Raw genomic sequence first — 22,300 nt, 5'->3', positions numbered from 1 at the left:
GTATTTCTTGTAGGATAGGTATTCTGGCAACAAATTCTCTTAGTTTTTGTTTATCAGGAAATATCTTAATTTCTCCTTCAATTTCGATGGGTAGTTTTGCTAGATATAGAATTCTTGGTTGGCAGTCTTTTTCTTTCAGCACTTTAAAAATGTCATCCCACGGCTTCTGGCTTCCATAGTTTCTGATAAGAAATCTGCTCGCTTATTTTAATGAGAGTCCCTTGTACCTGATGATTTATTTTTCTCTTGCTTCTTTTATGATTTTTCCTTTGTCTTTGGTTTTCCACCGTATGACTGTAATATTACTGGATGTGGATTTCTAACCTACTGGAAGTATAGTGAGCTTCCTGGATGTGTATATTCATGTGTTTTATCGAATTTGTGAAGTTTTTGGCCATCATTTCTCCAAATATTCTTTCTGCTCCTTTCTGTCTACCCTCTCTTTCTGTGACTCCCATTTTGTGTATGTTGGTATGCTTGATGGTGTACCGTAGGTCTCTGAGGCTTTGTTGATTTTTTAAAATAAACTTTTTAGAACAGTTTTAGAATTACACAAAAATTGCAAAGGTAATACAGACATTTTCTGTATTGTCCACATCCAGTTCCCCCTGCTGTTAACATCTTGTGTTGGTATGGTACATTTGCTACATCTTTTACCTAATGTCTTTTTTGTTTCTGTATCCCATTCAGGAAACCATGTTACATTTAATAATCATTTCTCCTTAGGCTCTTCTTGCCTGTGATAATTTTTCAGACTTCCCTTGTTTTTGATGATCTTTATAGTAGTAAAGAATTAAAAACTGATCAGGTATTTTCCAGATTATCTCTCAGTAGAGATTTGTCTGATGTTTTTCTGATGACTAGAATGGGTTTATATGTTTTGAGAATCTATTCATCCTTCTTCATTCTTTTTTCTTTCTGTTCCTCCTCTGAATAATTTTAATCGACCTATCTTTGAGTTTGCTGATTCTTTCTTCTGCCAACTCAAATCTGCTATTGAGCTATTCTAGTGAATTTTTAAATTCCAGTAGTACTTTTCAACTTCAGAATTCCATTTGGTTTTTATTTTTACAATTTTTATTTCTTTATTGATATTCTCTTTTTGTTGAGATATTCTTTACATACTTTCTTTTAATTTTTAAAAAATTGATTTTTTTAGTTTTTTTGAATATACTTATAATAGCTGATTTAAGATCTTTATCTAATAAATCCAACATAAGGGCTTCCTCAGAGAGTTTCTATTGACTTTTTTTCTCCTATGAATGGACCATCCCTCCTTGTTTCTCTGTGTGTTTCATAATTGTTGAAAATGGACGTTTAGAATAATATAATGAGGCAACTCAGATTATCCCATCTCCCCAGGGTTTGTTGTTATTGCTATTTGTTGTTCTTGCTGCTAGTGCTTTTTGTTTGTTTAATGACTTTCCTGGACTGATTCTGGAAAGTCTGTATTCCCTGTTGTGTGCAGCAGCTGAAGTCTCTGCTTGGTTAGCTTGATTGTCAGCAAATGAGCAGAGATGTTTTAAATGTCTTGAACTGAAAAATCTTTCTTTGCTGAGAGACTGAGTCTGTCGAGGGGTATGTCTTCAATGCTTTGTAGTTTATAACTCTGCCTTAGCCTTTACTTCCTGCTTATACAGGACCTCAAGGTCAGCCAGAGGTTTTCTACAGTGATATTTGGGCCTCCTTGTATTTTTCCTGGGCATCCACACATTCCTATACATGCATATTCCCTTCTAGATCCCCAGGAATATGTCAGAGCTTTTCAAAACCCCCAGTGGACATTTCATTCTAAGATCTTCCTTTTAAGTTTTTGGGCAGGCTCTTTTTCACTCCAGCTAGCATCACTGCCTCAAGTAGCTGTGGTCTTAATTGCCACCGATTGCTTTTTACTAACACTTGGGAACAGGGCTTTTTCCAGTGATTGAGCTCTAAGGTCAAATTAATGACAAGGCCTGTGGTTGAGGATTTTCCACTGAGCTGCCAGACAGGTCAAATAATGACAATGTTCTGAGGACAGGGCGTTTTGAGGAGCTTTAAAGCTGTCTGTCTTCTCAGATGGCTGCTAGCTGCTGGTTTTTACAGCTTCGACTGTTGCAAAGCTGCTGGGTTTTAAGGTTACTGTGGAGCTGGGAGAAGGGAATGGAAATAAGGCAAGTTAAAATGACTAAAAGCTCTCTGTTGTTACTGAGATTAAGTTGTTTCTTAAATAAATGCTCCTTGGATTGTTACAAGTCATTGGCTAATTTCTAGAGTTATGAAAAAGTTGGTTTTTACAATTTTTATCAGTTTTCTTACTGCCTTTATGAAGGAATGGACTTTTGGAAGTCCTTAGTCTGCCCTCCCTGAAGTCCCATTCCAAATCTATAATGTTTTAATCTGAATATTTCCAATTCAAGCATTCCTTAGTTTTTGGTTGCCTGGAATGGTAGGCCTCCACTGAGCAGCACCTATATTATAAGACTTCTGGGCAAAAGAATCTGATACTTCCACGCTAGAGGTGAGAAATTCTTTTACAATCCAGATTTTTCTAGTTGTACAGGTAATAATAGTATGCCAAGAGAAGTCATGGATTGGAAATATATTTTCATACCAAATAACCCCTCTTTTGCTAATCCCAGACAATTTCTTAAGCTTCTAGGGTACTGGGTAACATTCTAATTCATACCCTGCACCCATGTCTCACATCTCTTCCTTAAAGCAATGCATACAAGAGCCTTCACAGCTTAGCCTCAACTGCTTCCTCTGCCTGAGCTCCCAGCCCTGTGCCACCTCTGTTCTTACCTTCACTGCCCTTCCTCCAGTAGAAGCTAGGATCAGCCTCTAAGGTATAAGATTTCTAGAATAGGTAGATCAGTGTCCCTGCCCTCCTTTTCTCCTTTCTTGCTCTGCTTCTCATATGCATGGGTTGATTTGTGATGACCTGTGTGTGACCAGATTTCCCGTCCTTTGTTGTTTTTGCTGATTATTCCTTTATGAAAGTTATGAACTTATCTTACACATTTACTTATTAATAACGCTGATCACTGTGATGTCAGTTTCTTTATTTGAGTCCTTTTACATTTCATATTGCACATTCAAGCACCTTGAAATTAGGAGTATTGAGACGTTTTTCTTTGCATCTCTAAGGCTATCACAGGCCTGGTGCATATTTAGGTTTCAGTAAATGTTTGTTGAGTTAATGAATGGCTACATATCCTGGTAAATCCTACATATAGAGACCTTATTTAAATTTCTCAATCGGAAGGTAAAACTCTACACCCACATCTTTAGGTGTAGTATCCCCATTAGCTTAAGAAACTTTAGATATTCCAGTTTCTCTGTCTTTCTCAAGACATGTCCTACAAGGAGCTTCCCAGTGTTACCTTTATCCAACTTTCCAGCTGCATTTTCTGCCAACCTGGAGCCCTAACCTAAGCTGCTGTGGTCCACAAACACATCATGTGTTTTTGTTATGCCTTCCACCTTTGCATATTTATTTATTTATTTGTTTGTTTGTTTATTTAGTGAGGAAGATCAGCCCTGAGCTAACATCCATGCCAATCCTCCTCTTTTTGCTGAGGAAGACCAGCTCTGAGCTAACATCTATTGCCAATCCTCCTCCTTTTTCCCCCCAAAGCCCCAGTAGATAGTTGTATGTCATAGCTGCACATCCTTCTAGTTGCTGTATGTGGGACGCCACCTCAGCATGGCAGGAGAAGCGGTGCATGGGTGCGCGCCCCGATCCGAACTTGGGCCGCCAGTAGCGGAGCGCGCGCACTTAACCGCTAAGCCACAGGGCCGGCCCCTCCACCTTTGCGTATTAATATTCTTCCTTCGCTTCCGCCATGAGAAACTCTTTTTCATTGTTAAGATCCAGCTAAAAATCCACCCCTTCTCTAAACTCTTCTTTGATTCCCCTAGCAGATTTAGTTCCCTTTTTCTCTTTGTTCTAATAGCACTTTGGACATCCTTTCCTTATCACATTAAGTTATAATTATTTATTTATTTGTATGTCAGTTCTTATCAGAGTGCCTGCAACAGGAAGGAACCCAAACAATGGATGATGAATGAATATATGAATGTTTACTTACTCCTCAACTAACTTGCATAATTGCTGAAAGTTGCAGAGTGTGTTTGTTTTTTGTGCTCCAAGCATTGTCCTTGGCCTATAGCAGACACACAGTAGTGTTTCTCTATTGAGTAAATGAATAATGTCAGAAAGTGCACCTGTTTAGCCATAGAAAGCTTAAAGGACCATCCTGATGAGATCACACATGTAGTATTTCAGGTATACTGAATTGGCTGTTGTTAGCAGGGCCATAGAGCACATGCCAGAGCGCATGATTTGGGAGTTTTGTGTAATATTTTTAGTTTTTTTAGTCTAAAATGTACACAGTAAACTAAATATATGTTGCTAATAACTTGAAGTTGTTTGCCTTGGAAATTACTTAATCCTAAGAATAACTCACCTAACTCTGAAAGAATTCTTTGCTTTAGAATATCTTTAGTCCATCTGAAAAACGAGCAGATTAATTAAAAGAATAAAAAATAAAGGAGCATGGATATCCGTGGGAGGGCAGCTTCTACTGATCTTGTAAGATGTATTCCGTCACTAGGTGGCAAGGAAGAGAGGAGATAGATAATCCCTTGGCAAATAAGAACTGCAAGTAGAGAGGGAAAGACGTTTCCCAGAATACGTTCTTTATTTCCTAGAGGGAATTGACATTTACATCATATGCTCTGTCTCCAGAGCAAAGATGTCCCAGTGGTTTCTCTGTGTTCAAAAACAACTATTGATTATCACGTTGCACTGATTGAACACATGAGCATTGAGCTATAAGAAGAGCGGACTTCTACCAATTTATACACCAGTTATATTCCCAAACTTTTGATTGGTTGGAAATTTGAAATATATATTAAAAACTCCCAGAGAGAAGTACTGTTATACCTGGATACTTCAACCAGTCCATAAAAGCCATCTTAAAGCCTAATGTATTAACTGAACCATAATATTAGCCGACTTAACACTGCATTCTGGGGGCTAGGTAATACAAGTAAGAGGAGGGGAAATGTTCTTCACTTTTATTGGGTGCAGGGCTAAGGTTGGTTAAAATTTGGAAATAGGTAGTGTTTGCTTTTGGATTCTCCCTCCTGAATGATGTTGCCCCTAACCTCTGTAGCCCAAGGTTATGAACCAGGCCAAAGCTCTGACAAGTGACTCTCAGGCCATATTTTTCCAAATATGTGTAGTGGACTAGACATACGGGACTCCTAGGATAGGAAGGGCATGAAAGGATAACCATGATGGAAGATCAAAAGGGGGTGTCACAATAGCCAAGATTTGGAAGCAACCCAGGTGCCCATCAAGGGATGAATGGATAAAGAAAATGTGATTTATATACACAATGGAATACTACTCAGCCATAAAAAAGATGAAATCTTGCCATTTGCGATAACATGGATGGACCTTGAGGGTATTATGCTAAGCAAAATAAGTCAGAGGGAGAAAGTCAAATACTGTAGGATCTCACTCATAAATAGAAGATAAAAACAACAAACAAACACATAGAGACAGAGATTGGATTGGTGGTTACCAGAGGGAAGAGGGGAGGGAGGAGAGCAAAAAGGATGATTAGACACATGTGTATGGTGATGGATGGTAATTAGTCTTTGGGTGGTGAACATGATGTATTCTATACAGAAATCAAAATATAATGATGTACACCTGAAATTTATGTAATGTTATAAACCAATGTTACTGCAATAAAAAATAAGCAAAAGGGGGTGTCAGGTGCGTGTCCAAGTAATGTAAGCACAAGCCATTGATCTGACTATCCTCTTTCACAATTATGCTCTTCAAAACATGGTCTGCTTTACCCTAGTCACTTTAGGCAAATGTTTGTTATCTCAAACTTTAAAGTCATTTTGGGGGAGCAAATTGTAAAACTGGACATGAGAGGACTTAAAAACAGTTTACTCTTATTGTTGATAAGATTTCTTTGTAACGTTCATTGTCTCTCTTCCCCTCTAAGATCTGTTTCTCTTTTATTAATTTAAAATATTTTATTCAAAGTTTGGTTGATGTAGTATGATATATTAGATATACTTTACCAAATATTTCAGTTAAAAGAGTAATAACAAATAGAGGAAATAGGATAGTAAGTTACACCACTTAAGTGGAAAAGGAATTCAACATACTGCATCACTGCTTTTGTCATTGGCCTTCCCATGATACTGGCTCCTTATTCATGTGTAGAAATCATTCATATATTTCCCTGGACTCACTTCCTTTTAGAGCATGGGTTTTTAACTTACAGTTAATGGACACTTTTAGGCTAGATTTTAGGAGGTTCACACCCAGAAAATGATATACGCATTTTGTGTATATGCATGGATGTGTGTTTTCTTTCCTGTGTACAAACTTCCATAACTCTCATGAGATTTTCAATGGTATCTGTATTAAAAAAAAAAAGGGGGGCTGGCCCAGTGGCGCAAGCAGTTAAGTGCATGCGCTCCGCTGCGGAGGCCCGGGGTTCACCGGTTCGGATCCTGGGCACGCACTGACGCACCGCTTGGCAAGCCATGCTGTGGCGGCGTCCCATATAAAGTGGAGGAAGATGGGCATGGATGTTAGCCCAGAGCCAGTCTTCCTCAGCAGAAAAAGAGGAGGATTGGCAGATGTTAGCACAGGGCTGATCTTCTTCACACACACACACAAAAAAGGTTTAAAACCACTACTTGAGAGCAATCTCTTCAGAAATAGAATACTAGGAACAATATATAAAGTTTGTGTTAAATGATCTCTATAAGCTTCTAAAAATTTAATTGGGGTCCTTGAAGTTCATTGTATCTTCAATTTTATAGAACAAAATGAGGTTATTGAGTGAGTAACCCAGTAATATTAGAAATTCTGCCAAATGTATGGCAACTCCTTCTGTTCTAAGTGTCATTTTTTGGTGGGCGGAGGTTAGGAATTTGACTTATATTCAAGTATATTCAGTATATTTTTTCTATTACGTAATGTCATTGACTGTTCGGAAGTTAAAGTAAGGAGAAAATAGGCCGTTGGTTAAAATTGACGTTTGCATCCGGTTTGATCAGAGAGGCACAATAGTTGGAAATGCATCCACCATCTTTGTCTTCTTTCTGTCAGCTGGATTCATAGGCTGATTAGCAGCCTTGGATCATTCTAGACCTCTATTAAAACACTTACCTCAATTTAGCATTATTTGTTTACTCATCTATTTTTTCCAACTATGGACTCCTTAAGAGCAAGGACTATGTCTTATTTATCTTTGTAATTTAATAAATAAATCCTTGGTATAAAATGAGTATTTAAAAAATGTTTGTAGTAGAGAGAGTATATTAATAAATGAATGAATAGATGAATTTCTTCTAAATTGTGAGCCTAATTTGATAATGTGATTCAAAAATAAATGTAACTTACAATTAGAAAGTCTTTACTGATTCTTAAAGTAGTAAAGAAACTGTAAATTCAAGACTAATAATTTGATCGAATAACTAATATTCTTTAATTAAATATTTCTGACGATGCCCAAGAGGATCATTGTTAGAGTTGTCAATGCAACATTTAGGGCTATTTTAAGATTTTAGTAATAGTATCATTTAAAGTAATGGACATTTAAATTTCAATTTTGCATTCTGAGTAAAGTATTTTTCAAAACCATAGCTAAGTTTTTCCATTTAGAAGAAAGCATCTAGTTATCTGGTTTTGTATTGACTTCTTGTAGAAATTCTAGTGTCTATTTAAGTGGAAAAGTGTATAAAATTAATGGGTTTTAGTTTAGCCATTCAAGAGAAATAAATGCATGGAGTTCAGGGCAATAGAAAAGCTCAATATATTTACATGATTGAGTAGTTTTAGAGAGGAATGAAATATTTAAGAGGACATGGGATAATTCATTATATTAGATCATGATAATACCGCTGATATTTGTTGTTTGTTTTTAATTTGATGCCAAGGTCTAACTATGTAAAATATTTTAATGCCTAGGGTTTCAAGTGCCAAACTTAATAATTTTTCTCGCTTGGAGCCAACACTTCGCCTTCTGGGTGTACAGTTTGATCAGAACGTGGCCCACAACATCATCACTGAAAAGCCTGGGGCAGCGACAAAACTTTTGTATCAATTATACACTGTTCTTCAGAAAAAGAAGAAAAGTGGACTGACTGGAGTGGAAATGCAAACCATGCAACCCCTGACAAATATAAGACTTCAAAACATGAAAAGTGAGGCTTTTCGAGATGTAAGTACATAAAGAAACACAAGCATATCACAAAGTAAAACTTGATAAAGAGAAAAGACAGTGATGTTGCCTTCTCAAAGATGCCCTATTGGGTATATATGTCCCTTATGTATGTTATTGGTCATAGTTGGGTTTTATTTTATATTAATATTTTCAATTGATTTAACCACTTTTGATGTCTCCCTCCATCCTATCCACATTTCCAGTAGCTTATCGAATTCTGTTTGTTCCTAATTCCCAGTGCTGTTTATGACTGCTCCTCTCTTTCCATTTCTACCCCTATCATATCCACTCAGATCTCCTTATGAACTATTGCAGCAACCTACTAACATGTGCCTCAATGTTCAGGCTTTCTGCTGGAGGTTAATCAACTGCTAGATGAATCTTCTCCAAATTCCACGTTCATTGGGTTCTTCTGCTCAGAAACCTTCTATTTTACCTATATCCTGTTTCCAATATAGACTGACGTTCAAGATCTTTCACTAAATGATCTCAGCCTATCTTTCTAACTTTATTTCTTCATAGTCCTCAGCATAAAGTCTTTCTTTCTTCTACATTGGTTGGCAGCCTGTCCTTGAATAGAACTTGTATATTCCTGTTCTTCCCTCGCTCACACCCAAGCTCACCCTTCTCACTTCTCCTCTTCCCCCAAACTTTTCTCCGTCTACTTCTCTGCAACCTTTCCAGTACACGTGGATTCTTCCTGTGGAGCTCCTAGGGTACAGAGAGTTCTCACTCTCTGGTATTAATATCCTGCTGCTGGTATTGTTGGCCAACTTTCGTTATTTATTTGTCATATGGCCTCACAAGAGTTTTTATTACTCAGATTCAACTAATATGCCTAATACAGTGCTTTGAACATTGCAAATACTCATTAAATATATTTTGATTAATTGATACAACTGTTTAGACCATTCTCTCTAGTTCTTGTGCTATTTCCTTATGGTAAGTGAAGTGCATTAACTTTTCCAGGCCTCTCGAATGGCGGGGAGTGCTGCACTGATGCAATACACTGAATATAAATGGAAATAATTAAAATTTTAAATTTAATTTAGGAAGCAACAATGACATAATAGATATGAGGCCGTATCCACTTTCAGGTTTGTATATTCTTGGCGTACATCATGATGAACCTGGTGGCATAATGAACTCAGCACCCATGGAGAGCTAGAAATTAGATTCAGCTTAAAGCCCAATAACTTAGTGTTGCATCTGGCTTCCTTCGCTTGCAGGCTGATTAACTTTGGGCCAGTCCCTGGAACAGTCTCAGTCTCAATTTTCCCAGCTGTATAAACAAGGATGATTGTCTCTACCTGCCTCAGAGTTAGGGTTTTTTGTAGCTTCAAGAAGACAATATACAAGACAATTCTTTGTTGAGTGTAAAACAGTCAACAGCAACAAGTGCTATAAAAGCTGTGTAGAGGAGGCCAAACAAGAGGGCATTGGATTTAATGTTGGCAATGGGTGACCCTCCAGAGTCTATCATTCATTCATTGGACAAATATTTGTGGGGATCCTACTTTACGTCAGGTGCTTGCACAATGAACAACACAGGAAAAACCCCAACCGTTGTAGAGCTTACGTTTTAGGGAGAGAAAAATATTTCAGTAGAGTGCTGTAGATTGTAGTGAGTTGAGGAGTAAATTGAAGATGAGGAAGAGGGGAGCATAGACTATTCTTTCAAGAAATTGGAAGGTAAAGGAGAAGAGAAAATAAGAACAGTAGCTGCAGGAGAGAAGCTCAAAAGAAGTATGAGATCATTTGTTTGTTTTATGGACATAAAGACTGGGACAGCTTGCCAGCTGAGAAAGAGAATCAGTGGCAGGAGATGATTGGTGTGAGGACCAAGTGGAAGGAGATCCTCTGGGAAGAAAAGAGGAAGAATGAATCAACAGGTCAGATGAAGGAGGAGATATCTTAGGAAAGAATTAACATGCCTTTTTCTTTGATTCCAGATAGAAGAAGATGCAAGTGTCTATTACATAGTAATGTTAATAATGACTAAAATTTGTTGAACATACACAGTGAGGTGCCAAGCTCTGTTCCTGGTGCTTTATATATATTATCTTGCTTGATCTTTACAACAGTCCTATGAGATAGGTACTTTTATTATTCCCATTTTGCAGATGATGAGACTGAGGCACAGAGAGCTTAGGTAACTTGCCCAACTTCATGTAGGTGTTAGAGCTGAAACTCAAACCTAGGCAGTCTGACTCTAGTAGCCGCACACTTACCAGTGGGCTATATGATATCTCAATGTGTGTTTCTTGGGTCAGAGGGAAAAATAAGAATTAAGTGGAAGATATAGATGATATGTGTTGAAGTGGAGAGGTGGGATGTTCAAGGCCCTTACATTTTCATTGCTACTGTGAAGATGGAGGCCAGGCCGTTTTTAACAGTGAAGAGAGCAGGAAGTGTGTAAGGGTTTAAAGTCCGTGCAAAGGTCCTTAAATATTCTTCCAGTAGAGCCAGTATCTACTGAGGCCGTGTTAGAAGAGAAGGACCAAAAATGGGGACCAACACTGGTTTGAGCAATGGTACCATTTCTTTTTGTTTTTAGTAAGTCTTTAGCTTCTAAGATTACTTTTGGATATAACAGTTTTAGTTAAATACATTAGCCACTTTGCTCTGTGTCCCACTTTACAACCATCTTTGAGAGTTCATTTCCTTATACTGTTGCACTCTCATTTCCAGTGGCCTGGAAGTTTTAATGTTTCTTCGCTTGTTACTAGGAAGTGGCTTAAGTAACGAAAAGAATCCGGCTTCTTATCTTATCTTATATGTGTTGAAATTGGTTTTATAAAATTATTTTTATGAAAATGTATTTCCAAGAATTCAAATATCATTCATTGAAAATCAAACTCAGGGCAAAAAACTTAACTATAAAAGTATATATGAGACTATTTTGTTAGAAGGAATTCAAATCATGTTTTTTTATTGTCCTTACATTAGTTAAGGATATGAGTGAATAGCATGGGTCTTGAATTTTTTTTAACTATCGACAGTAGTAATTCATAGAAATTTTATTTTGAAGACAAATTTCATGTGTGCTTATAATGACAATATGCTCTTTATTCTCTAATAGTGGAATCTTTTGAAATGCTTTCTTTATTTAGAGACTTAGAAACCTGATACCACGTCAAACTGATTTCAATCTGATGCGGGTTACACACAGGTTTCAAGAAAAATATAAACACATGGAAGAAGATCTTGTCCACATGCATTTTGAGAAACTTGAAAATTTCCAAAAAGTCAAGGAAGAACAAAGATGTTTTAATATCGAAAAGGTTTTATAGAACAGTTTTTCCAGAAACTAATTAGTGCATAGTATACTGTTTGTGGTTTATACCTATAGTACACATTGCATAAGCATTAATGTAGCACAAGTTGCATGTTCCTGATGCATGACTAATGCTCTGCCCTGCTCTCACCTTTCTCTCCCTCACTTTTCCCCTTCTCTCCGTCCCCAGTCTTGCTGATTGTCACCTCTACTTGTGGCTCAGAACAAGAACTGCTATTCTCTGGAGCGGCAGATCTCTTTAATTTGCCTGACAGAAATTAGTGCTTCAGATGCTTTGGTGATGGGGGGTTGCTGCTAGCTACTCCAGCGAAGGCTTATGACCACTGTCATCACTAAGAGATGCAGAGCAGACACTTTCCCCTCTCTTTTCCCTCTTTTGTAGCCTCTTGGTCTTTCTACCCTGCCCTATTTCTCTCTTCTGACAATGTGGGGTGGTTCTCTGCGTGCTTCCCTTTCCCACCCCCTTAAACATCTCTTAACATCTTGCTAGCCCTTCTTGCTTTGATCGCTCCCTGCTGCTTCTCATATTTCTTTGAAAATCTTTAATGATCTCCTGTGCCTTTAAGGACATGAGCAGACAAAGGTACGAGGAATCGTTAAAGACTTTTAAGAGAATTTCTGGTGGCTGGGTATATGGAATGTGTAAACTACAGGCAAAAGAATTATAGTTCTTTTCATTGCACTGTAAATCATTTTTTAAATTCATGTATTTAGAATGATAAGAAATTAACATATCCTGAATGTAGTCAGTTCCCTATGAGGAGGGAGGGAAAGATGAGAGACAAACTCTGGAAGATCTTATGATCCCATTACTTGCCAGAGAATGGATAATGCATTGGGCTTGCCCTTGGCATTGCATGGTAAGGAAAGAAGGCACTCTTATAGTTGTGTTTAAGTTGAGACTGAGTTCTGGGACTCTAGTTTATACGGAACCAGCCTGTCCAACTTTGATGTGCCACATCTAATGCTGAAAGTCTCCAAAGAATGTTTGGAAAAACAAAATATGACACCATTAAATATTCTGAAGTAAATTATGTTAAAAATTATAGGAAGCAAATAGGACAAAAGAGAGAGCCTTTGTTTTCATGATTTTCTTAAGTAAAAAAGGTAAAACATATTGCAGTTAATAAAAATTCACATTTTGGGAAGTGAATTGAAGAAAATTTTAGAATGATTTACAATTTCTGACTTTTAATGGTGAATTAAAGTTTCTTATCTTTGGATGTAGGAACTAATGATCTTGGTTTTAATATAATGCTTTAGTAGTAAAGTCATGATTAGTTTCACATGCTGCCTCTTAAATCTATTATTTTTAAAATATTTTATCTGATTTGTACTATTTTTTTCTTTCAATTATGCCCTCCTGCTTATATTCTTCTTAAAATAATTACTGCCTATATGGAGAAAAGATGATCTAATAATGATATCACATAATGTAGTGTTAATTCAATATTGTAGGGAGTCTCTGAACTCATTGTTTAAGCATGACTGAGTTTGGGGGATGCTTGTCATTTCTATTGGGTTCCCCAGGAACACTCCTAGAGACCATCTCCTAGACTGAATTTTCTCTTCAGACCATCTTCAGAGACAGAACTTTCTCTTCCCATTTTTGTGCAGGTCATGAAAGTGGAACTGGGAAAGAATTATGCTCTTGTTTGTATTTAGGATATCTTTATTATCCTTTTACTATTATCACCCAGAATGAAAATACACATGTTTGATAAGCATAAGTTGGGGATTCCAAAATTGTGCTTTAATATCATACTTTTCAAAATAAGTCATATTGACACCTGCTTCCTAACATTATACAATTGTGACACCTAGTCCATTGGTTAATTGCTAAATTTTGAAAATTTCAATGGAAAAATTATGTTTATGTGTACCTGTAAGTGTATAACATTGCCTATTATTCCGACAAACTGAATAACTAAACTAATGTACATGGAATATTCAGCAACGCTGGAACAGAAGTCGACAAAATGAAATAATGGCCAAAATCCAAGCAGCTATCATACAGATTCCTAAGCCTGCATCAAATCGAACTCTGAAAGCACTTGACGCCCAAAAAATGATGAAAAAGAAAAAAGAGGCAGAGGTAAGTGATAATCCTTTAATATTGTGTTGTGTTTATCTTAATGAAGGAATGATCTTTTCCTTAAAATATATAAGAGACTTCCCAAAACTTCTTACTTTCTTTTCAAATTATCTCTGGCATTGTTCCTTCTCATTTAAAACTCCTCTACTGTATGCATCTTCAATCCATTTTATACTGTTATTTGTTCAGAAACAGAGAATGTAGCTTTAGGCCAGAGATGGCAAACTCCTATTAAATGACAGTACCTTTCTGGGCTCCTATGTTGAGCCTTCTGTGATCACTAACAAATCAGACCAGAATGGGTGCTCTTGTAATGCGTCATGACTCCTATGAATACAACAGAGGCCAGTTGAGGTGCACATACTATGTATGTGCCATTCCTACTATATGTTTTTACTCAATTCCTCCTTACCGTGTTGTACTGTTTTTCTGTGAATCCTAGAAATGTTAAGTGATCTGCTTGCAATCAGTATATTTAAATTTATGATACCTACACTAGTGATATTTTGCTAGACCATCCCAACTTCAATTATTCCAATGGGATACAATCTGATTATATTTCACAGGGGAGCAATATTACTACATTTTGGTACTAATTCTTGCAATCTACACTGCATACTGCTACAATGCTTGTTAATGATATTCTCTCCCATGACCTAAGAAAAAGACTAATAGCTACCATTTATTGAGCATCTGCTATATGTCAGGCTGTGGGTTGAGCATTTCACATTATCTTTAATTTATAAATAACTCTCTAAGTAGGGTATTATTTCCCCCATTTTGTGGATAAGGAAACTGAGACTCAGAAAGCTGACCTGTTTTACTCAAGTTCACAATGCTGGTAAAGCAGAGATTAACAGGTCTCTCTGATTTCTAAATCTGTTGCATTTTATATGAATCCACATTTCTTTTTTTTTATATTTAAAAAATCCTGTACTTGGATTCTAAAAAACACCACCAACTGAGGCTTTTTTTCTGACCCCATTTTAGTAAAGTATTTAATTCTTATATTTCCCTGAGTTGATTAAAGTTTATTAATAAGAATTTGTAGTAGACAAAGGATGAACTAAAATTGATTTTCAGAGAGCAAATTAGTAGTGTAAATGAGGTTGCACAGGAAATGTTTAAAATACTCGAGGCGATTTTGAAATCTTTATATCCATAAAATGCTTGTTTTCCTTTAAAAGAATTACAATTAATAATGCATGTCCTAACTCATAATCTTCATTCTCATTAAATGCCCTCTGATGCACTGTCAGAGCTAGAACTGTGCACTGAATGATTCAGGTTAGGCAATTTTCACATTCCTTTAGGTGTATTTAGCCTCCTCTAAAAGTGAAAAATCAGAATTAAAGTATTCTAGAATGCAGCTTTTCACATCTTGCCTCCTAATTAGCTTGAATTAGTAGTGCATATCACCTTATAAACTTGAATGACTATGGTAAATGAAGATTTTCAATGGTTTTTAGAGGTAGAAAACTAATAATGAATTTTCTTTAAAGGATGTGGCCAATGAAATTAAGAAGTTTGAAGCATTAATAAAAAAGGATCTCCAGGCAAAAGAAAGGTGGGATGTGAACTATTTTACTAATTGCATAACTACAGTCTGTTCTACCTATAACTTTTGAATATTTAGAAACAGTTTACCTGAAATAGCTGTTCAAAAGATCTTTTCACTTTGTAGACTCTTCATTAAGAGAGTGTATGAAGGAAGTTAAATGAGCTTAAATTCAGATTACTTGTTCATTAACAACTTTTGTAAAGATCAAGAAGGAAAGTGGCTGTTGTGAGATGTGAAGTTAATTTACTTTTCTGTGCTATGCTTACTCTTCTAAGTTCACACACACTTTGTTTTTTTTTTTGGGGAGGAGATCAGCCTTATGCTAACATCTGCCAATCCTCCTGCCAATCCTCCTCTTTTTTTTTTTGCTGAGGAAGACTGGCCCTGGGCTAACATCTGTGCCCATCTTCCTCCGCTTTATATGGGACGCCACCACAACATGGCTTGCTAAGCAGTGCGTCGGTTTGCGCCCTGAATCCGAACTGGCGAACCCTGGGCCGCTGCAGCGGAGCGCGTGCACTTAACCGCTTGCGCCACCCGGTGGCCCCTTCACACACTTTTTTAAACAGTGAATAAAATTGTTTTAAGTTACCATTAATTTAAATTTGTTGCAGTAAAGCCTTTATTAGACTCCAGTTGGTTTCTCTCATGTTGCATCCTCAGCATTTAGCACAGGGAATAGCAATAGAGTTGTTAGATGAATTTGTTGACTAAATGTCACTAAGACAGGCAGTTTGGTGAGTTCCTTGCACAAAGTGCCTGGTTACTGGGCTTCGTTTGCTTAAAGATAAAGGTCCCTTCCCTTTTTGTTTCCTATTACGAGTCTGACTCACAGAATATAATCTATTAGGGACTACATATGTATGAGCAATTTGAATTCTTCTGCATTTTTAAATGGAAACTATCCAAACTACTCATTTATGTTTTATGGAATATGAAATAAATTTCTGTTAAAGAAGAAAAACAGACACAAATTATATACTTTAGGTCCATATTAATATTTCTGAGGGAAGGAAATAGAGTCAAATGAGGAGGAATAAGAAAAAGCTAGCAGAAGAAATGGCGATGCAGTCAGGTGTGGAAGGAAAATGAAGCAAAATGGAAAATATATACATTACTTTCCCTTATACCTTCTTCAGAAACTCCTGATGCCCTATTCTGACCCCGCCCCCATTTATCAGTGCTGCCCCAACTCCTAAAAAAATACAGTTGAAGTCTACTCACCCACGCAGTTGCCACTTGATCCCACCACACCCACCCTGTCCTTGGCCCGTGAAACCACTCCATTTCTTCCAACTCTTTCACTCATCTCACCGGCCACATTCTCTGGAGGGGTAAATAGATGGTGTCCACCAGAATGACCATCTTAAAATATTTTGTTACTTGTTAGTGAATGGTATTCTCTGTAGCTCCATGGCTGGCTCCTTTCCTGGGCCCCGTAATTTCTACATAACTTAGCAGCCAGAATTAATAGCAAACACAGCAGCATCTTCCAATCCCTGCAGCAGCATCCATTTTGATTGATTAGTGTCGTTGCCGTGTCAGTTATTAGATATTTTAAAGATCATCCCTGTACAATACAGCTGCAAACGTTCACCCTGCTCTCTGTTGCCTTTGCCAACCCCAACCTGAACCTAGGCCTCTCCATCAGTTAGCTTTAGAAACCCCAAAACAAGAGTGAGTTAAAATTAGATAGAAGTTTACTTCTCTTTTGTGTCATCAAGATCTGAGACTTTCCTTTAGTTCCACTGTCCTGTTGTGTGGTTTTTGTCCTCAAGGTCACATTTACAATACAAGATGGCTGCTGGGGCTCTGGCCCTTTGGCTCATGTTCCAGATATCAGGAAGAAGGATAGGCAAAAAATGTTTATCTCCAATCTAAAATAGCTCCTTTTAAGAGCCCTCCTAGAAGTCCCATATAACATTTCTGCTTCCATCCTGCTGGCCAGAATTCAGTCACATGGCCATACCTAGCAGAATGGGAGGCTGGGAAATATAGTCTCTAGTTGGGTGCGTTGTTTTCCTGAATAAAATTGGGGCTCTGTTTTGAGGAAAAAATGCGTGACATAGCAGTGTCTGCCACAGGTTCTTTCTCTGCACAAGACTCCTCCTGGGCTTGCCCGAGACTTACCACTTCGGGGCCATGAGATAGAGACATCCTCACTTCTCAGAGCAGCAGGATAGGGCCTGGGGCAGCCAGCGTCCCTGGACCAGTCACCTCTGGCTGTGAGCAGCCCCATCTCAGGCTCCAGATCCCTTCTACGGTGCTGCGCAAAGAGCATTTTCTCTGATGCCCCCAAAATAAAAAATGTTGGGAAGCACTGGTCTAGAGCAAACTCCTAAAGAAAATGAAAGCTATGGTACAATATAGCCTTTCTTTAGCCCCTTTGTTAGTCACTACTTTTTTTAGTTCATTCTGAATTCTTAGCTTAGAATCAAGCGTGTTCTGCGCTCTTTCAGAAACTTCACGCTACTTGAGGTCGGAAACCACTAAAATCTTCTCCTAGGTTGACTCTAAGGAGCAATTTCTGCAGCTGCCTCCTTCACAGCCCGCTCCTGAAGCAATTCCTTGGGGACGTCATTTCAAAGTCTATCTTTTTTCTTTTGTGGAGGAATGAAATGATGTCTCAATGAGAGCAATGCAAGAGCTCACTGGGCTGCTCTTTCCCCACATGTACGATTTCTTTATTTCTTAAGACAAATAATAAATGCTGTCTGCCATTTGTTCTTTTAGCTAAGGTTGTTAGCTGCTGTAATTTGACGTTTGGATTCACAGATTTACCATAGGCTCTTCCTACCAACAGGTTTTTTATATATACGAATTTGGCCAAAGTTTATATTACTAATAATTCATACACATACAATTATGAATTCTGTGGAGGACTGGCAAGCAAACAGATATAAAGAAAACATGATTTTTGCCCTCAAGAAACCCACATCTAGTAAAATGGGTATTTATTCAAGTAAATATCATGTAGCTTTCTTCAGACCTTAATTGGAATAAGACAGCAAATGGATGAATGGATGGAAGGGCAGATTGGTTGATAAATAAAGGAGAAACAAGATGTTAAGTATGTTGTTGGCAGCTTATATGCAGTGTTGAGAAAGCTGTTAACCTATGCTCAATCCAAGGCAAATGCTTTTAAACAACACATTTAAGTAAAAATATAAGAATTTTGATGAATGATCCAAAAAAGTTATGCCACACAATTTTCATAAATACTTAATGGTACTAAATCTTAATAAATAAGTAGGGTTCAGCTTTGTCTTTGATCTCACTGAGGCTTTGGGAGCTACACAGTTTCTACTCAGCGACTCTCAGTGACAGAATTCAGTTGAAAGGTTGAGCCCCTGCAGATAAAATAACCAAAATTTCAGTGTGTGATTTTTAAAATCACATAACACTTGTATAGTGCTTCTTAGCATATCGTTTGAAACTTAGCAGACATCAACTACGTGTCAGAACTACGAGGCAAAGATGCAAAGAGAAGTAAAATTATGAGCTCAGAATTCAGCTGGAAGCAGCAAATCTACAAATACTGAACTATGATACAATATGATCTGCACTGTAAACAGGCGACTATCACTTCATTAAAAATGTATTAACTATGCTTTTACAAGAGTACTTCCGTCTATATGAGAATTGATGACTATTTAGTCCCTACACACCATAACATTGTGTTTTTGTCTTTTGAATAAGATTATATTTCAAACCAAATACATTAATAACTTAGAACATTACAAAATATTTATTCATAATATTAAAATTCATTATTTCTTGGCAAGCTACTTGATATATCTTGTATCACTGTACTGTTATATTCTGTTTCTTTTTTAAAGAGGTATGCAGATGAGAACTAATTATTTGTTTCTTATACATAAAAATATATCTTCTACTTTTGAAGATCACTTTTGAATGAATCTATAAATTCTGTACTAAGCCAACATTTGTCTCACTAAATTGAGTGTGTTTGCTTTCTGTTGGTAAATAAAGGAGAAGCAAGATGTTAAGTATATTGTTGGCAGCTTATATGCAGTGTTGAGAAAGCTATTAACACCAGACTCTTCATGATCCTTTAATTTTGGACATGAGGTAGGACAAGAGCCCCGAGGTAGGTCTTCTCACTTGGATCTCCAGGACTTGAGTGAGAGGCGAGGTTAGACCTGTGCTTGCAAGTGTGGCATGATGAGCAAGTCAACTTGCAACAGCTGAGCTTCCAGTAGGAGCTGGGCCACTGCCCTGAGCAGTCAGAAAGTTGCTGGGAGTTCATAGAGCAACTTGCCTTTGCCTAGGTGAGAGGGGAATTGTAGTGGATGGAACTGTCCGCAGAAGTACTCTCAGTGTCCTGATATTAGTATATTTGCCCGACTCTCATAGAGGTATGCCTTCCCTGACACTTGGGTTATCAGTATTGTGCCTACTGTTGACTCAAAACAGCAGAGGCAAGAGGCCTAGGGCCAGCAGGAAGAAGAAGGAGGGAAATCCAGAATCTCTGGGTACAGTGAAGATCATAAGAAGTGAAAGAACAAGTAGGCAATAGGCCGAGAGAGAAGAGTATGCTAAGGACTTCACAGAGATAAAGTCCAGAAATGAGGCGAGGCAAATGGAATCTACTGATAAGCTATGAGTGTCACACCGAAGTTCTAATATTTGCTTTAATGTTTGTATTATTAACAGAGCACTCAAGGGAGCCTTTTTATAAGGTCTTTCTCCATAGTCACAAGTAGTACATGTGATTGCGTTATTTTTTAAAATCTAAATAAAAATTATTGTCCTTAGTGCATCCAAGACTTCTTTAGATACAGCAGGCCAGACAACTACCGATTTGTTAAACACTTATTCGGATGATGACTACATTAAAAAAATCCAAAAGCGCCTCGAAGAAGATGCTTTTGCACGAGAGCAAAGGGAGAAAAGACGGCGGAGACTGTTAATGGACCAGTTAAAAGCCCATGAAGCACAAGAGGTAATACATTTAGATGTTGGTTAAATAATAGTGCTGGAAATTTTACAAAATGTAGTCTTTTATACACACACATATATATTGTTATGTATGTATTATCTGACACTCTGAATCAAATGTCAGTGGCACATCCTCACAACATAACAGCACATGCACTCGGGAAAAAAACCTACATAAAACATTTATTAAAGAATCTAAAATCTGATGATGGTTGTACAATATTGTGAATGTACTTAGTACCATTGAATTGTACATTTAAAAATGGTTCAAATGGTAAATTTTGTGTCATATGTATTTTACCACAATAAAAAAAGTACTGACAAAAAAGGAATCTAAAATCTGTGTCAACCATCTGTATCTGTTATTACGTTTAGAGGTAAAAGGGAACTTTTTTCCAAGGTTTATTGAGGCATAATTGACAAATAAAAATTGTATATATTTAAGGTGTACAACATGATGTTTTGATATATGTATACATTGTGAAATGATTACCGTAATCAAACTAATTAACACATCCATCACCTTACATAGTTACCATATTTTTTTACGTTTGGTGAGAACACTTAAGATCTACTTTTATATATTCAACATTTTTATATTCTACATATAAACATGATCATACAGTATTTGTCTTTCTGTGTCTGGCTTATTTCACTTAGCATAATGTTCTCCAGGTTCATCCCTGTTGTCACAAATGACAAGATTTCCTCCTTTTTTAAGGCTGAATAATATTCCATTATGTGTATATAACACATTTTATTTGTCCATTCATACATTGACAGACACTTAGGTTGTTTCCTTATCTTGACTATTGTGACTAGTGCTGCAATGAACTTGGGGGTGCAGATATCTCTTTGAGATACTGATTTCATTTCTTTTTGCTATATACCTAGGAGTGGGATTGCTGGGTCATATGGTACTTCAATTTTTAATTTTTTGGGGAACCACCATACTGTTTTCCATGGTAGCTGTACCAATTTACACTCCCACCAACAGTATACAAGGGTTCTCTTTTCTCCATATCCATGCCAGCACTTGTTATCTCTTTGTGTGTGTGTGTGTGTGTGTGTGTGTGTTTGATAATAGCCATTCTAACAGGTGTGAGGTGATATCTTATTATGGTTTTGATTTGCATTTCCCTGATGATTAGTGATGTTGAGTGCCTTTTCATATACCCGTTGGCCATTTGTTTGTCTTTTAAGAAACATCTTTTCAGGTCCCTTGCCCATTTTCTAATTGGGTTATTTGAATTTTGCTATTGAATTATTTGAGTTCCTTCTATATTTTGGATATTAACCAAATGTATGGTTTGCAAATATTTTCTGCCATTCTGTAGGTTGTCTCTTCACTCTGTTCATTGTCTCCTTTGCTGTGCAGAAGCTTTGTAGTTAGACGCAATCCCACTTGTCTCTTTTTGTTTTTGTTTTGTGTGCTTTTGAAGTTATATCCAAAAAATCATTGCCTAGACCAATGTCAAGAAGCTTTTTCCCTATATTTTCTTCTAGTAGTTTTATAGTTTCAGGTCTTATGTCTTAGTCTTTAATCCATTTTGAGTTGATTTTTGTATGTGGTGTGAGATAAGGGTACATTTTCATTCTCCTGCATGTGGATATCCATTTTTCCCAGCACCATTTCTTGAAGAGACTGTCCTTTCCTCATAGTGTAGCCGTGCACTCTTGTTGAAGATCAGTTGACTGTACATGTGTGGATTTATTTCTGGGCTCTCTATTCTGTTCCATTAGTCTATAGGTCTGTTTTTATGCCAGCACTATACTGTTTTGAATATTTTGGCTTTGTAATATGTTTTGAAATCAGAAAGTGTGATGCCTACGGTTCTGTTCTTCTTGCTCAAGATTGCTTTCGAAGTCTTTTGTGTTCTATTTGAATTTTAGGATTGTTTTTCTATTTTTGTGAAAAATGCCATTGGAATTTTGTTAGGGATTACATTGAAAATGTAGATCACTTTAGGTATTATGGACATTTTAACACTTTAATTTTTCCAATCCATGAACATGGAGTATCTTTCCATTTATTTATGTCTTCTTCAATTCCTTTCATCAATGTTTTATAGTTTTCAGTGTACAGATCCTTTACTTCCTTGGTTGAATTTATTCCTAAATATGTTATTATT

General features: G+C 37.0%; 1 protein-coding gene across 1 annotated transcript in view; it reads left to right on the top strand.

The window, feature by feature from the left end:
• SPEF2 (sperm flagellar 2) overlaps positions 1-22,300 on the top strand; it is a 178,991-nt gene that overhangs the window by 15,949 nt on the left and 140,742 nt on the right. The window contains exons 3-7 of the mRNA XM_058564248.1: positions 7,997-8,249; positions 11,366-11,536; positions 13,505-13,645; positions 15,148-15,212; positions 19,986-20,172. Coding sequence (XP_058420231.1) covers positions 7,997-8,249; positions 11,366-11,536; positions 13,505-13,645; positions 15,148-15,212; positions 19,986-20,172 — 817 coding nt within the window. The remainder of the gene's footprint in view (positions 1-7,996; positions 8,250-11,365; positions 11,537-13,504; positions 13,646-15,147; positions 15,213-19,985; positions 20,173-22,300) is intronic.

Source organism: Diceros bicornis, chromosome 20 (assembly GCF_020826845.1).
Source record: "Diceros bicornis minor isolate mBicDic1 chromosome 20, mDicBic1.mat.cur, whole genome shotgun sequence".
NCBI classification, from domain to species: domain Eukaryota; kingdom Metazoa; phylum Chordata; class Mammalia; order Perissodactyla; family Rhinocerotidae; genus Diceros; species Diceros bicornis.
This window is presented reverse-complemented; position numbering and strand designations above follow the sequence as displayed.